General features: G+C 39.5%; 1 protein-coding gene across 4 annotated transcripts in view; it reads right to left on the minus strand.

The window, feature by feature from the left end:
* NFATC1 (nuclear factor of activated T cells 1) overlaps positions 1–15707 on the minus strand; it is a 155240-nt gene that overhangs the window by 44273 nt on the left and 95260 nt on the right. For all 4 annotated transcript variants that reach the window (XM_089516901.1, XM_089516900.1, XM_089516899.1 and 1 more), the window contains 2 exons: positions 3840–3895; positions 2094–2226 (listed from right to left, as the gene is read on the minus strand). In XM_089516901.1, coding sequence (XP_089373027.1) covers positions 2094–2226; positions 3840–3895 — 189 coding nt within the window. The remainder of the gene's footprint in view (positions 1–2093; positions 2227–3839; positions 3896–15707) is intronic.

Consider the following 15707-nt stretch of genomic DNA (forward strand, 5'->3'; position numbering starts at 1 on the left):
AAAAGTAGGTAAGGATTATAGCATTCCGATTCTGAATCATATTTATAGTAGAATGCCATGTTAGTAGTCTATGCCCTTTGGACAAGAAAATCTACAGGAGAATTCTTCTTTTGATATTATAAGTACAACTAGGATGCCATCTGAAGGAGAATGATAGGAAATTAAACATGACATGTGATGTAGTTTTGAGGATATTTCAAATTTTGCTTTATTTGGCTTCAGCCAAATTGCCTTCTTTCCTACTAAAATCTTATAAAATGTGTTGATCGATTGATAAAGCAAAATGTTTTCTTGGTTTAAAAAAACCAGGATAGCTTTTAATTTAAACAAGGAGTGGGGAATCTTTTCTTGGTCAAGAGCCATATTTCCTCAGGAGGCCACTTGCTGCTGGTGCATGAGACCTGATGTTAAGCAATAGCAAGTACATTTCTATACTGCTTATCAGTGCACTTAAACACTCCCTAAGCAGTTTACAATGTGTAAGATAATTGCCCCCAACAAGCTGGGTATTTATTTTAGGTACCCACAGAAGGATGCAAAGCTGAGTGGACCCTGGAGTCCCTGGGATCTAACTCACAACTTTGTGGCTGTGAATGGTTACAGTACCAGTAACTAATGTGCCACCAGGGCTCCTACTGAGAGAGTAGCGGGCTGAACCAGAATCACTGATCTGTCAAGATGATGTTTCTTCTACCACACAGAAGGCTCTTATTCTACTACATGCAAGGCAGGCCTTAATTGCACTATACAGGTATAACTCAGTTAATGAAACAGATGCATTCCTGAAATTAATTTTTTAACAGACAATTTGGTACCAGAAGCAGACATAACATGGAAAGGATAGGAATAGGTTCCTGCACTACAGAAAAGAAATCAATTTCAACATGTTTCAGCAAACTTTTCATTCAAAAATAGAAATGCATGTGAAATGAAACAACCATGTCACAGAAAACTTGTAGAATTAAAGATCACTTTGAACCTTCTCGAGAACTTCTGAATATTTCTTCCAATTGCATCCAGTGATGATTTTTCTTTCTTTCTTTCACCAAGCCCTACTTCTCTCATGATTTCCTTTCTTGTTGTCCATGCATGCTCAGTAAGGGAGTCCAGAGGCAGTAGCTGTTTATCTTGTCTGCTATAGGAAGGCATGCACATCTACAGTAGGTTCAGCTCAAGGTTTATTGCAATGTTTATTGCAGATGTGCTGCTGCAACCCAACACTAGAAGTCTGTGTTTCCTCAGCCCTCCTTCACCTGATGCCACTGCTGCTAAAAAAAACCCACCTTGCAGCTTGATACAGAAAAAGGAGGAAAGGGGGGCTGGAGAGACATTAAAAATACTGTAAAAATGAGCTTATGTGTCAGACGTTTTGTTAACAGAAGTGTGCTTGTACTCAGATAACTATATGTATGACAAATACATGGCAAAGGCATTAACCAGGACTGCCTTGCTTCAACATCTTGGGCATTATTTCTCAGGAGATTTTAAAGGTGCCAAATGTATTTAAGCTCTTCCTTCCTTTTGGAAAAAGCAGGGTGGGGGTGCTCTATGTCAGATCTTGTTGGATTCTGATGTGGATGCTTTGATTGTGAGTTCATGCATGGCAGGCGGTTGGTCTCGATGGCCCCTGTGGTCTCTTCAAACTCTATGATTCTAAGATTCTATGACATCTACCAGCCCCAGGTAGCATGTTCAATGGCCAGAGGTTATGGGCACAGCAGTTCAACAACAGGAGGGTGACAGGTTTTCCATACCTACTTTATGGTTTGGAATTATTCAAGGAGTTTTCCAAGATTTGAAGTCTTGGAAACTTCAAATTGTGTTAAACACTGGGGAGTAAGAAATGCCATGTGTCCCTCAACCTACCTATCAAAGAAACAACAGGTTTTTTGAGGGGGGATAGAACAAGACATTTCTCCCTGTGTTGCTTCAAAAATGTAACCCAAGAGCATTTGTTTAAAGTCTAAATTGGTCAGGAGTGCTGTTGCATTATTATAATGAATTTCTTCATCTTGAACTGCCCCCCCTCCCAACCACCACAAATGATACATGCAACATTTATTTCTGGTGGGACATAACCACAGGTAAATTACCATTAGCAGGAAGATAGGTGAAAAGCTGGTACTGGCTTCTCTTTCTCTTTCCATTGCAGACATAGAAATTAACTTGTACAGGACTGGTAATTCTCTGATTGCGAAATGGTGGGATCTCAATCACCAATGAAGTCTAATAAGGAAATGTGCAAAATAAAATTAAAGGTGGAGTAAAATATACTGAAACAATTACTATATAATGAAACATACAGGAAGGCAATGGCTATGCTACTCTGAAAAAATCTTGCCACCCCCCCACCCCCCACCCCCAATATATGTGTTCATTTTATTTACTCAAGGTGGTTTACAAAGGCTTAACACAAGATTAGTTTAAAAAAAAGACTTGATAATAAAAATAATTAAAACACTATTCAGCAAAAATCACATATTTGTTGTTGTTATGTGCCTTCAAGTCATTTCTGACTTATGGTGACCCTAAGGTGAACCTGTCTTGGGGTTTTCTTGGCAAGATTTGTTCAGAGGCAGTTTGCCTTTACCTTCCTCTGAGGCTGAGAGAATGGGAATCAAACCATGGTCTCCAGAGTCCAGCATTCAAACCACGATGACACACTGGCTCTCAAATTAAATGCCATTAAATTTTTAAAAGTATAACATGATTTTTTTAAAAATCAAAGCAATAAAGTAATAATAGATTCACCTTAAGATTGTCATGAATTGAAATAACTTGAAAATACACAACAACAACATATCATCCTTTAGCAGACAGTAGTAGGCCTTGAAATATTCTGTTCTTGTGGCCGCCTTGCATCTATTGGATGCAAGATCCCACTGTTTCCCTATAATGCCCCTGGGGTATTATGCATCTTCTAGTATAGATATAGATATAGACATCTTCCCTCCCAGTGGAACTAGCCAAAGAAAAGTAAAAACAAACAAAACAAAAAGGTAGTAATGAAAAGGGGAGGGCAGGTTAATCCAATGCTTATCTGGCCCTAGTCAACAGGGCTTTAGAAGTGATCTACCAGTTCACTTCCACCAATCCCTTCATCAGCCCCCATAAGGACTTCTCTGGAGATTATTGTACAGCTCCCCCCCCCCCCCCAATTTGGGCATAGGCTGAGACCATGTATAAATAGATGTTACTGCAATCAGAGACATCCCATACTGGATCAGGACTTCTTTGCAATGTACTGTTTTTTGCTAAGTATGGGAGAAGTCCCAATCAGGTATGGGATGCCTCCGATCTGGGCCTGGAGCTATGCGATAACATCTGCTTATATATAGTCTCAGCCCATGCCCAGATCAGGAGAAAATAGCCAGTGTGATAATTTCCTCTGCTAAAAGCATCTGAGGATGGTTCTACTTAGAGTAATGCTTTATATTAAGGTTTACTCAGGACAGGAGGGGAGAATGGCTTCCATGTTGGTGTGTGTGGATAATCTACTCTGGATCTTCTTCTGAACTTTAAAGGAGCTATTCAAAATGGGTATATGTTTCAGCATCTTGGATAGTTTCTTTAAATTTTGGAAGAAAACTCAGGTCATGTCCCTGACATGGAAGCCACTGGACTGTGAGACAATAATGGTATGTTATGTGCAAAAGACAGAACCACTTCTGGGGAAAAAACTGTTTAGGAGGAATATCAGCTGACCTGAAAGAGAGGGTGTCTGATCCCCCCCTCAGATATATTCATCATTTAATATTTCAGTAAGTGAATGCTGAAAATGCATATTATCAGTGCCCCTGTAGGAAAATACTGATCATTCTCAAAGCCGGAATACTTACTGGCTTACATAACTCTCTGTCAGTTTTGGCTTCCATTTCCCACACATGATGACCATCTAAAAGACAAGAACATGAAAAGATGATGTCCAGTTCTACTCCTTCATTAATTCCTTCACAGGTGCCAGTAATGGGATTGTTTGAGACTGAAAGGAAACAAACGTTTGACTGGTAACACCTACAAATCTTAAATTTGCTTTGTATTAAGTGCCATGCAGAATTGACCAAAACCCAGTTCAGTGAAAAAACATTCAAAACTTGTAACGAACTGTTTGTGATGTCAATTTATGTCTAAATATCAAGTGCGGTTAAAGTAAGTTCATAAATATGCATTCTAGACCAAAAACCACAGATGTCCAAAATGTTTGTCCAGGAGGTACACAAGGTAGCTGGTAGAAAAAAATTTCAAAACCTTACTTTGGGCTTTGTTTTTGTTCTAGTAGATATCACATCACGTTTGGTGATTCTGTAATCAAACATGTGGATTCGTACAGAAGACAAACAAACATTCAATTTATAACATAGATATGAATTAGAAAAGGGCTCTATTTCTTTCACACATTTTGAGCTTTCCTTTCTCTACAGTAGTTATGCCTTCCAAGTTGAATCTACTAAATACATAATGTGAGCTACAAGAAAAATAAATTTCCATTCAGAAGGAGAGTGGAAAGAGTTCAGTGGCTAGAATCTTGGAAAAAAAACATTGACTAGACACATCCATTGGCCTTGCTTCAACAGTCAGAAGTCTTGCAGACTAGTTAGTTCCCTACATGTCTGTGAGACCTGCAGGTGCCTATGTAATGACATACACACATTTTGTCTTGACAGTGTTTGGGGACTACTGATCATCCCCACCATCTGCTGATCATTTGATCCCCACTATTTGGGGATTATTTAAGGATCATTGGTTTTATGGCAGGGAAACCTAGTTTTATAGCAAACAAAGAGAACCTGTTGACCTCTCATTTGTTTATTTGCTACAGCACTGAGATGTACAAATACAAATAATCTTTATTTGCAACCTCTCACCACATCAGCATTTGCATGTAAAACCTCTTTTCAAGGACACCAGAGAACAGACTTTGCCTTTTGTTTACTTTTATTTCCAGGATAAAAACTACCAATCTAGAGCTATCTGATTTATGATAAAAAGGAGGGAAAAAGTATTGTGTCTCCTTTCTAACAGCTTTATTTTAGCATAGAGATTTAGAACAAGTATCTAAAAGGATACCACCACCACCCAGAACACAATCACATTGCAAAGGAACATCATTTGTGGAACTAAGGGCTCCTCCAGACTGCTAAAGGGACTCAGGATTTGTAGGTATTGTACCTGTTCTGTTCTTATTATTTTCAACATCCAAGTGACATACTTCCCCATGAATTTCCAGCAAGAACTGTGAATTTTCGAATCCAAGGCTGGGAATTTTTTTCCTGGGAAGTACTGAAACAGGCAGGAGTTAATTTCCCCACATCTGTTTCCATCTTCTCCTTCCCTTTTGTCCTTCTGGGAAGTTGATGATTCCTATTAATGATGTGTTGCATGGTGAGAGAGGAAAGAATCCTGCCACACACCAGAGTTAGCTATACCTCAACCAGGACAAAGAAGATGGATGAACCCTCAGCATCAATAATAATAGTTGTTGTTGTTGTTATTATTTCCCACCTCTCCCAGGTGGATTACAGCCATAAAATGCATGCAAAACATATAAATAAAATACAATGCAGTAATAATTATGTTAAAACTTGTATTATCATCACTAAAAGAACAATTGAATCATACAATAATCAAGAAGCTGGAGTGATATCTCTTACACTAGGTCAGGTGGATAAGCTCACTGGAAGAGATCCATGTTAACTGCCTTCTTAAATGCCTCCAAGGACTCAATGAAATGGATTTCCTCCAGAAGACCATTCCACAATTTAGGAACAGCTACAGTGAAGGCTCTTTGGGAAGTTGTTGTTAATCTAGACATTTGTTGTTCTAACAAATTCTTCCCAGTTCTGAGAGTGCGGGGCAGATTGTGTAGGGAGAGGCATTCCTGCAGGTAACTCAGGGCTAAGCCATGTAGGGCTTTAAAGGTAATAACCAACACCTTGTACTGCACCCAGAAGCTAATCGGCAGCCAGTGAAGTGATTTCAAAACAGATGTTATGTGGTCATACCTGGAAGAACTGGTGACCAATCTGGTTGCCACATTTTGAACCAACTGAAGCTTCCAAACTTGGTACAAGGTAGGCCCATGTAGAGCGCATTACAGAAATCTAAACCAGAGATTACCAGTGCATGTACCACTGCTTCAAGGTCCTTTTGGTCCAGGTAGGGACGCAGTTGGCATATCAACCGAAGTTGGTACCAAGCATTCCTGGCTGTCGCATCTACTTGAGATGACAACTGCAGGGACGAGTCCAAGAGTACTCTCAAACTGCAAACTGGCAGTTTGGCATGACTGGTTATGGGATCAGGAACCATTGCTGTGGAACATGCAGTCAAGTAACAACATAGCCTGATATTTACCTGGACTACTGGCCATCTGCAGGGGCCTTATCTTAAATTGCATTTTGGTTATAAAACTGCAAATTGATACTCTTCAGAAACCATGACCTGACTACACCTTCACTTATCTTCACCTTCACTGCAGATATGGAAGGCAAGATGAGGCTATGATACTTTGATACGCATAGTGGAGTGACACTCTTGACAAACTGTGTGTTTTTAAAAGAAACTCGGGTTTGATCTGGACTGCAGAAATAATGCAGTTTGACACGACTTTAATTGCAGCTTGACACTACTTTAATTGGTTTGGTGCTATGGATTTCTGGGATTTGTAGTTTTGTGAGATATGTAACCTTCTGCCACAACAAATTACAAATCCCAGAATTCCTTAACATTGAGTCATAAGAGTTAGCAATTATCAAACTGCATTATTTCTGCAGTGCAGATAAAACCTAACCCCCCCTTTAAAGAACAGATCAGGTGGAACACAGTCTAAAACGAGGGGTCACCCTATTACTTTAGAGACCTTGATATGCACATTTTGCACTGTTCTACTGTTTTCAGGTGTTCAAAGCCATGTGGGAAGAGTCGATGACACAACTCCTGCTCATGCCAGCTTTAACCACTTCAAGAAAGGGAGATGCTGTGGTGGTGTGAAGTGGCTACTGAGTTCTCCTACATCATTCCTCATCTTACCAGTGTGGGCAACAGAAGACACAAATCGCAGTGGCTCCTTTTTACTGTAAAAGAATTCCCACCTTGACTAGCAATAGCTATTGAAAGCTAGTTAGGATTTTAATCATATTGCCTAACCTTCAAAAACAACCACAGGTATTTCTCACTCTGAGATTGAAAGAATATATTCTGTATCTTTCTAAACTGCAAATCCCAGGATTACATGAGATGGAATCATGGTACTTAAAGTGGAATCATACTGCTATAATAGTGCAATGTCACACTACCTTATCACTATATATTCCACTATAACTGCCTCTTGGATTCTGGGTTTTGCAGTTTAGTGAGACCCAAGAACTCTTTGGTTGAGAATTCTAAATGACTCTATCTAAACTGCAAATGCCAGGATTTCATAGGATGTTGCCGTGGCAGTTAAAGTGGAATATAGTACTATAACAGTATAGTGCAATACGTACCAAGCACTGGTTGTTTAGTGTTTAAGGACTCATGATGCTGCCATTCTTTTGATGAAACTACTTCTGTCAGTAGAAGTACCATATAGTAGAGCTATAGAGTAGATGAACTGAATTCCAAATGCTGGGCTAGCCCACTTCTTTAATGCATTTAGACAGTAGAAATAATGCAATTTGGTATCACTTTAACTATCATGGCTCCATCATCCTACAGAATCATGGGGTTTGTAGTTTTCTGAAGCACCAGCACACTTTGGCAGAGAAGGCTGAAGAGGTTGTAAAACTATAGATCCCAGGATTCATAGAAGGGCACTAGAGCACTTAAAGCTGTGTCAAACAACATTATGTCCACAGTGAAGATGCACCCCTTGTCATCCTTCTGCATAGCACTGACTATTTTTTGAGGCAGCTGACTGGCTGCTGAGGAAGGCACTTTTAAAAGGTGGGTATTATAGTTTTTATCAATATTTTCTTAAATTGCTTTTAATGCAACAGCAAGTTTCTTCAGAGGGGGATGGCCATCGCCAACCTCTGAGACTGAAAGACTGTGACTTGCCCAAGGTCACCCAAGACCTTATCACACTAGCGAAATCCCACTTAGAAATGGGATTTAAAGTAGATTTAAATTAGAAAACCCCCACAAATGTGGGATGTTTTTCACATGATGTTCCTACAAACGTGAAATATCACGAAAATAAAGCGAATATAAAAGGGTAAAAAATGGAAGCTTTTTACTTTCGGGAACTTCCCAAAAGTACTTTTTGACCCTTTTACATTTTTTACCCTTTTACATTCGCTTTATTTTCAAGTTATTTCATGTTTGCAGGACTGTTGTATGACAAACTTCCTGCATTTGCAGGTTTTTTCTAATTTAAATCTACTTTAAATCCTGTTTCTGAGTGGAATTTCACTAGTGTGATAAGGTCCTCAGTGGGTTTACATGGCTGAGCTGGGATCTGAATCTTGGTCTCCAGTCGTAGTCCAACGCTCAAACCACTACACTACACTGGCTCTCATGTGTGTGTGTTGTTCTTAGCTGGATCATTTAAAAAAAACATTCTTCTAAGTTCTTCTGATTCCCTGAGAGTTTGGGGGAAAGGCAGTATACGTAAATGGTCTATGATTTTAGAATTATTTCTGAAATTTGTTTTTGTCATATATTTACCATTTAAAATGTTTTTATTCACTGTACACCCCCTTCGGTTTCCTGGTGGGCTGAGAGATGCTAAACAAATGCTATAAATAAATAAGGAAATAAAGTGGGGTAGGTGCCTCCCTCCCCTTGCAACTTCCCCACCCACTAGGTCCCCTCTAAATCTGATCCAGAAAATTGCAGAATCTTCTAGAGCTGGTTTTGGATGGCTTGGCTGTAGGGGAGAGGGAAGAAGAAGACAGTCACATCATGCTATTGGATACCTACTACCAGGATACTGGATTGAAGTCTAAATGTAGCTATATCAACAGTTTTTACATGATATTAGTTTACACTCAACAAGTTGACTTGCAATTTAAACACATTGTAAAGTTAGAATTCTTTATTTTTCCCTGGCCTAAATCCTATTTTACTCCTAAACAGAGTACACCCACGAATCCTTAACATTTTACCTATGTATTACCATTCAACAATTGACTGAATGAGATCTACTTTAGTTGGGATTAACCTCAGCATGCCAATCTCTCTCAAATGTGCCTAACTCTGACTTGTAATGTTTATCTCAAATACAAAATAAATGTTGCAATTTCTCCTAATTTCTCTTTGCACTTGGAATTCAATGTCTTATTCTTGCTCACATACCTACTTTAATGCTGGATTTAAACTGTCAAGATCTCGGTGTAAAATTTTTACCTACCCATGGCTAAACTGAATAATCTTAGACTAATATTATCTCTCAACTTAACTTTTATCCCAGAGTTGTTATTTTTTTTTAAATGAGAGGAGAGCTACATTGACTTTTATTCTATTCCAATATGGCAGAAGGAAAATATGTCACTTAAAGATGACAAACTGGTAAGAGTTTATATTCCTTTCACATTTGTAAATGAATTACCAGAACTTCAGGCTGATTGCATGTTTAATCCATTCTGAAAGATGAATAACTTGAACTGGGATTCTGTTTTCCAGTTCCTGCCAAAAAAAAAATTATTTCAAAGCCATCTAATTTTTCAATTAACTTTTACAATGCTGCTATTTTGTTTTTGCTTTTCTAGTTTTTAGGATAACTGTATATGTGTATAACCTCACAAAAGGCTTTCAGGTGACATATTATAAATTATTCTTTTAAAAACAGATCTGAACATAGTGCCTTTATTAACAGCTTGATTATCTATAAAGTATCAAGAGATAGTATTGCTTTGGAATGAAATTCTCTTGAGAATGTCCAGACCTCTTTTTCTTTTTTTTGCACTACAGAAAAGGAGAAGGGAACAGATGACTCAGTAAGAGTTAGTGACATTTCACTTAACAAAAACATAAGCAGGAGAAATTGTTATGAAGCAGAGACAAAAAGGGAAAAGAGAAAGAAAGAAAAAAAGAAGAAAAAGCAGACAATTCCTCATGTTACGTCTGGTGAACCAAGAGGGAAATCTCTACACCCACGGGCTGGGATCTATTCCAGGAGAGAAACCTTAGACCACTACGTCAACCTCCTACAGTAAACATGTTTTGTAGGTTTATATGGATCAGCTAATTTTTGCTTTAAAAAGATAGGAATGGTTGGGATAATTTTTTAAGGAGGGGTCTCAAAATTCTTAAAAGACTTGCTTACACTGGAGAAAAAGGTCTTATGTCAGTAAAGCATTTGCCAAATATCCTACCCAAGTATGCAAGATGCCGTCTCCAGTCAGAATGTGCCGGAGGAGTGAGGAGTGATACACCACAAAAGTTTCCATTGTAAGGCTGCCACATCTGCAGCAGCCTGGCTGACTCACAGCTGAAGGCAACTCCCTGCCTGGCTAGAATCCAATAAAAGTACACCAGAGCAATTTATACCTTTCCACAATGCAAATAATTCAAATTACAGACATAACATAAAGCTGAAACAGTCACATTTCAGGCATTCCCTTTAAAGTTTAACTCAACAAAAACAATTCTCTTCTAATAGATTGCATTGTTGTTTTTGTTTTCTGTATGTAAAATGATAAAAAACAAACAAAATACTCCCCACTTTATTTCTCCCCATCACCTATCTCCTGAATATTTGGGTGGGGGGATGCCTACTCAGTTGCCAATGAAGTGAGTGCTGATTTTTTTAGATTAGGATTCTGTCCAAAGGTTGAAATAATGACTTCAACACACACACACACACACACACACCCCTCTAAACCGTTCAAGAAAGCATGTTGATAAAATAAATCTCTTAAAATAGCACCCTGTTTCTTGTTTGCCCCTTGGTGCTCAAACTAATGTAGAATTCTGGACAGGAGAATCAGTTCTAAAATAATATCTATCATGGGAATAGGTATTCACTGCTGACACTAGTGAAGGCAATCACTATGTACTTTTCCTACCAAAGGGAAACAGACTCACTGAACAGCAGTAGAGCTTTCCTGTTTATACAGCTGAAGGAGGAGCAGAGGGAAATCCCAAAACAAGTCAAGTCCACAAATATAATTTGAGGCTTCCACTTCTACTTTCATGGGATTTCAATAAAATGCACTGTAGAAAACAATGCAGATGAAGGGATCAGTTCAAATGTTCGCTTCATGGGCTCAAGCCTAGCTCGTGTGTTTGTACATACATTCCACCCCCAATATATGTGAAGGGGTTAATGGGACTTGTTTTTTCTCAAGCATTATGTCTGTTTTCATGTTGGCAAGATACCAGAAGCAACCACAATTAACTCCTTCAAATACACACTCATATGTTGTTGTGGAGAACAGTATTGCTACAAAAAACAAAACAAAAAACATGAATTTGGTTGCACATCAAGGGAACGTGTAGAATCGACACTGTAGATGAATGCCAAGGGGTGAAAAACTGTTAATGAGCAAAAGGAATAACAAAAGCTCACAGTAACTTTTCCTTGTTGTGGGACGGAGATGTTTCCACGGAAGGAAAGAGGTAAGTCAGTCATCCTTCAGATACTTCAGCCTCTGTTTTTTTACATGAAGGCAAAGAGGTTCTGTCAGAAAACCTGACATCTGGAGATTGATAACAGTGGCAGGCAATTCTGCACACCTACCTCATTCATGACTATATAGGCTGGTTTTGAATTGCTAAAAATATAAGTAGGTTTCTGAAATGAAATGGCTCAGCACTGAATGGGTCTTTGTAATTCACTCTGTATCAACCATTCTCTGCAGAGTTAAAAAGGAAACTGCAGAAGTCAGAAAGTAAAAATATTCTAAATCCATTAGGGAATTCCCTGCAGTGTGAGTCACAGAAACGGCTTCCCCACCACACCCATTGCAAAGATTTCCACATAAAAAAGGCATTGTGGACTTGTTCTAACACAGCAGCAGCTAAAGCAAAGAAGGCTTTTTTGTAAACCTCACCACTTTGGTTATTTCCATGAAGTGGAAATATTATTGCTGGTTATTAAGCTCAGTATTTTTCTTCCTGTGGTGTGTGTGTGTGTGTGCGTGTGCACACACACACACATAAATAAGATCTGAGTAATTCTGCTAAAGCTTTATACTAATTCTCAGTTCCAATGGACTTGCCTGGAACAAATTGGGCCACAAATGTTCCCCACCCTGGGTGTAAGTACTGGAAGCGGAGGTTAAGAAGGGGGGAAAACACTAAATTTCTAATGAATAAGTGTTATGGATTATATGTTAATTAATATTAACGTATTTAGCTTGCACAGTGCTTTGTCACAACTTCATTTCATCTTCTCATTTGGAGAATTTGTATTAGGCAACTATCCTTTATATTGATAGCAGATAGTAAGTTATGTGTTGAAGTCTACTTAACTGGAATTTGAACTCAGAGAATCTAGGACCTAATCTCAGAACCACACTGCCTGGCTTCCTATGTGCAAGATGTAGCTTCACAAATTCTCTGAAATGTGGCAGTGAGTCATGACTGAGTAGCTGTATATGTATATACAACTACAGAATCCAATCAACTTATCAATCTGCTGATACATTTAGAATGGCCTGAAAAACTTTTCAGTGCTATATGGTTCAGCATTGTCCCCTGAGGAGACTTGGTCAAGCACTTTCTCTTCCCATTTCAAACAGGCACTGCAAACACATTTATTTAAGTATACCAGTGAAGATATGTGATATGCTGCTGATTTAGTTTTACACTGCTGCTACTATGAAATACACCATGATAGTTCTGCAAGTGTACTTTTTACATTTTCCTCCTCTTTTTGCTGTACTTTCAGGGACTGTTGTTTTTATTATGATTAGCTTCTATATATAGTCATAGAATGAAGCCAGAGGAGATATCACTGAGGACCTATATGAGGGCCACTAAGCACACTTAGCCATAGATGTTCATCCACTCCAGATTAAAATGCAACTGAGTCTCAGTATGTGTACATTATCTCTGAAGTGAGAAGCCAGTGGTTTGAAACCCTGGGAGACCAGGGTTTGAATCCCTATTCAGCTATGAAAACCTAATGGGTGACTTGGATAAGTCGCATTTTCTCAGCCTAATAAGATACGGCAATGGCAAACAAATCAGCTGAACAAATCTTGCAGCGAAAGGTTTGCCTAAGGGTCACCATAATTTGGAAAAAAACTGAAGGCACACAACAATAAAAACAAAACACCTAAGCTGACCCTTGGAGGTTTTAGCCACCACAGACCACAGCTGTACAGGTGAGGAGAACATTTGGTGCAGTTTTTTGTGAGGAGACAGCTGCCTCTCAGGGCTCTCTGCCTTAACATGACTGACATCATAGCCTCCCCTTTTAATTCTTCAGATCTCATTCCCTTATGAGCTGTAGTCTTATGCTTAATTCCTAAAGGAAAAGTAGGGTTCTTAAGTGAACCAGCATGCACGTTGGAAACCAATAATAAAGTCATGACAACAGTGTTTTCAGATACCGTCATTTCTCAGGAGATAAGATGGTTTCTAACCATCTTCCAGGAGGAACTCTGAATTTTACAAAGTCAATAATTGATTGCATAGACACAAACTCAATGTTAGAATTAAAAAGCAAAGCTTGACTTGTCCCCCCAAAATAAATAACTTTTAGGCAGAGACAAATATACTTCCCAACCTTTGACATCCCACTCTTAGGCTGAGAAAATGGGTGTTGTGTCTGGGGTCTCTGTGTTACATTTTACACTTTTTAAAGGGAAGGATTCTCATTTTTAAGACTCAGCTCAGTAAGGACCTTTCTTTCTTTCTTTCTTTCTTTCTTTCTTTCTTTCGTTCGTTCGTTCGTTCGTTCGTTCAACTTTAAAACCTGAAACTACAGAACTTTTTGTAGCAGAGAGACAGTTGAGTTTCTATGCTGTTTAAATGATGCATGTGTCCTAAGAGGCCAAAAGCCATGCCAAAGCCACGCTCCAGTCCTAAGAACTGGAATGCAGCTATGGCGCAGCTTCTGGCCTCTTAAGATGCGTGTGTCAATTAAACAGCATACCTCCAAAGTGACCCAAAGCAGTTTTATTTTTGCCTATCTTTATGGGCCCTATGATAGCACTGATTATAGCCTTGTGACTTTAATGTGATATCATTGCCTGATTTTGACCCAGAAGATCCAACAAACATACACAAATGTCTTATTCAAACTTCAGAGCCTGGTTCCTCTCCATGCTCCTTTGAGGGGAAGTGCCAAAGACCTGCCACCATCAGAATTTTCCCACCTAGGCATTAAAAAAGGTCAGAAAAGGTGCCAAGGCAGAGCAGAAAGGGTTGGTACTTCTTTTAGATGCTCCCAGGATAGACCAAGGCCCTCTACAGACTGGCATAAAGAGCTGGTGTGGGGGCAGAGTGGGGGCATGGCGACCGCATGCCTGCTGCCCCGACTCTGTCCCTACAGTGCCCGCTTGACCAGACAGCGGGTGGTAGCATGCCATGTCTTTGGCGCAACATTTACATGCACTGTGCCAAAGAAGCAGCAAAAAGCTGCCCTCGCCATGGCAAAGACAGCTTTTCACCGCTTTAAAAAGGAGTGGAATTTTGCTGCTCCTTAAGGGCTTAAGAAGCACCAGATTGGGGCCGTGGCATGGGGTTGCCACAGGCCTAATCTGGTGCTTCCATGGGCATCACGGACCCACCTGCCAAGTCCCTAAGTTTTTGTTTTTCACCACACTACTCAGACATGGGGATGGTTCCTCTTTAAAAAAAAAGAAAGAATGACTGGTGGATAGGTTGAACTATGGTTTTAAGTCAGTTTTTTTACTAAAATTTCTAGACTTATACATGAGTATATGCAGTAACAAGTCAAGTCCATAAATACTTTTGAGCCTTCCACCTCTGCTTTAATGGGCTTTGAATAAAATGTAACAGAGAAAATACTGCAGAGTAGAATGTTGGTTTAATGTCCCCAAGTCCACAGGTTTTGTAGGCGCTTTACAGACCGCCCAAAAGGGTGGTCTGCTGGCGCCCTCATTTGCTGCGCGGAGGAACCTCAGCGGCCAAACCGTGCGACTCCTCTGCGCAGCAAAAAGAAGCCGCAAAAAGTGGCTTCTTTTTGTGGCGCCATTATGATGACGCAAAGCGCCATTGGCGCACTTGCGCTGTCATAATGGCGCCAAGACGTGCAGATGCTAAGCGTCCGCTACATCAAAATGGCGGCGGCCATGTAGAATGGGTGCCGCCATTTTGTACATGCTCGGTGCATACTAGGCTTAGGGGCATCCGGAAAGGACGCCTCTTCCTAACCCTAGTACGTGCTGAGCACGTACTTTTGGCACGTGCAGAATGCGCCGTACATATGCTTCCTCTCCATCACACATATATGAAGGAGTCATTCCAAGTCCAGGGCTCAATGTGCAATGCTGGTTAGAACTTTTAACTAGGGTTGGGGAAACCCAGGTTTGAATCCCCATTGAGCAACAGAGTTATTGTGTTACTGTGAACTTAGTTCCACTTTCTCAGACTAACCTACCTCACTGTTATTGTCAAAGAAGGGAGGGGTCATGAATTCATAGGAAAGCCAGAATATAAATGTAATATTAAAAGAAACATGACATTTATTTTAGCAGTTTAGGAGTAACTGCTATACTTATATCTACCCAAGTCACTTTGGATCCCATATTGGGCAAAAGATAGTATAAAATGATTAAATAAAAAATCTAATAGAAGCAATATTCTGTGGG

This window comes from Sceloporus occidentalis, unplaced genomic scaffold (genome assembly GCF_023333645.1).
Source record: "Sceloporus occidentalis isolate IW3139 unplaced genomic scaffold, rSceOcc1.0.p SCAF_3, whole genome shotgun sequence".
Taxonomy (NCBI): Eukaryota; Metazoa; Chordata; class Lepidosauria; order Squamata; family Phrynosomatidae; genus Sceloporus; species Sceloporus occidentalis.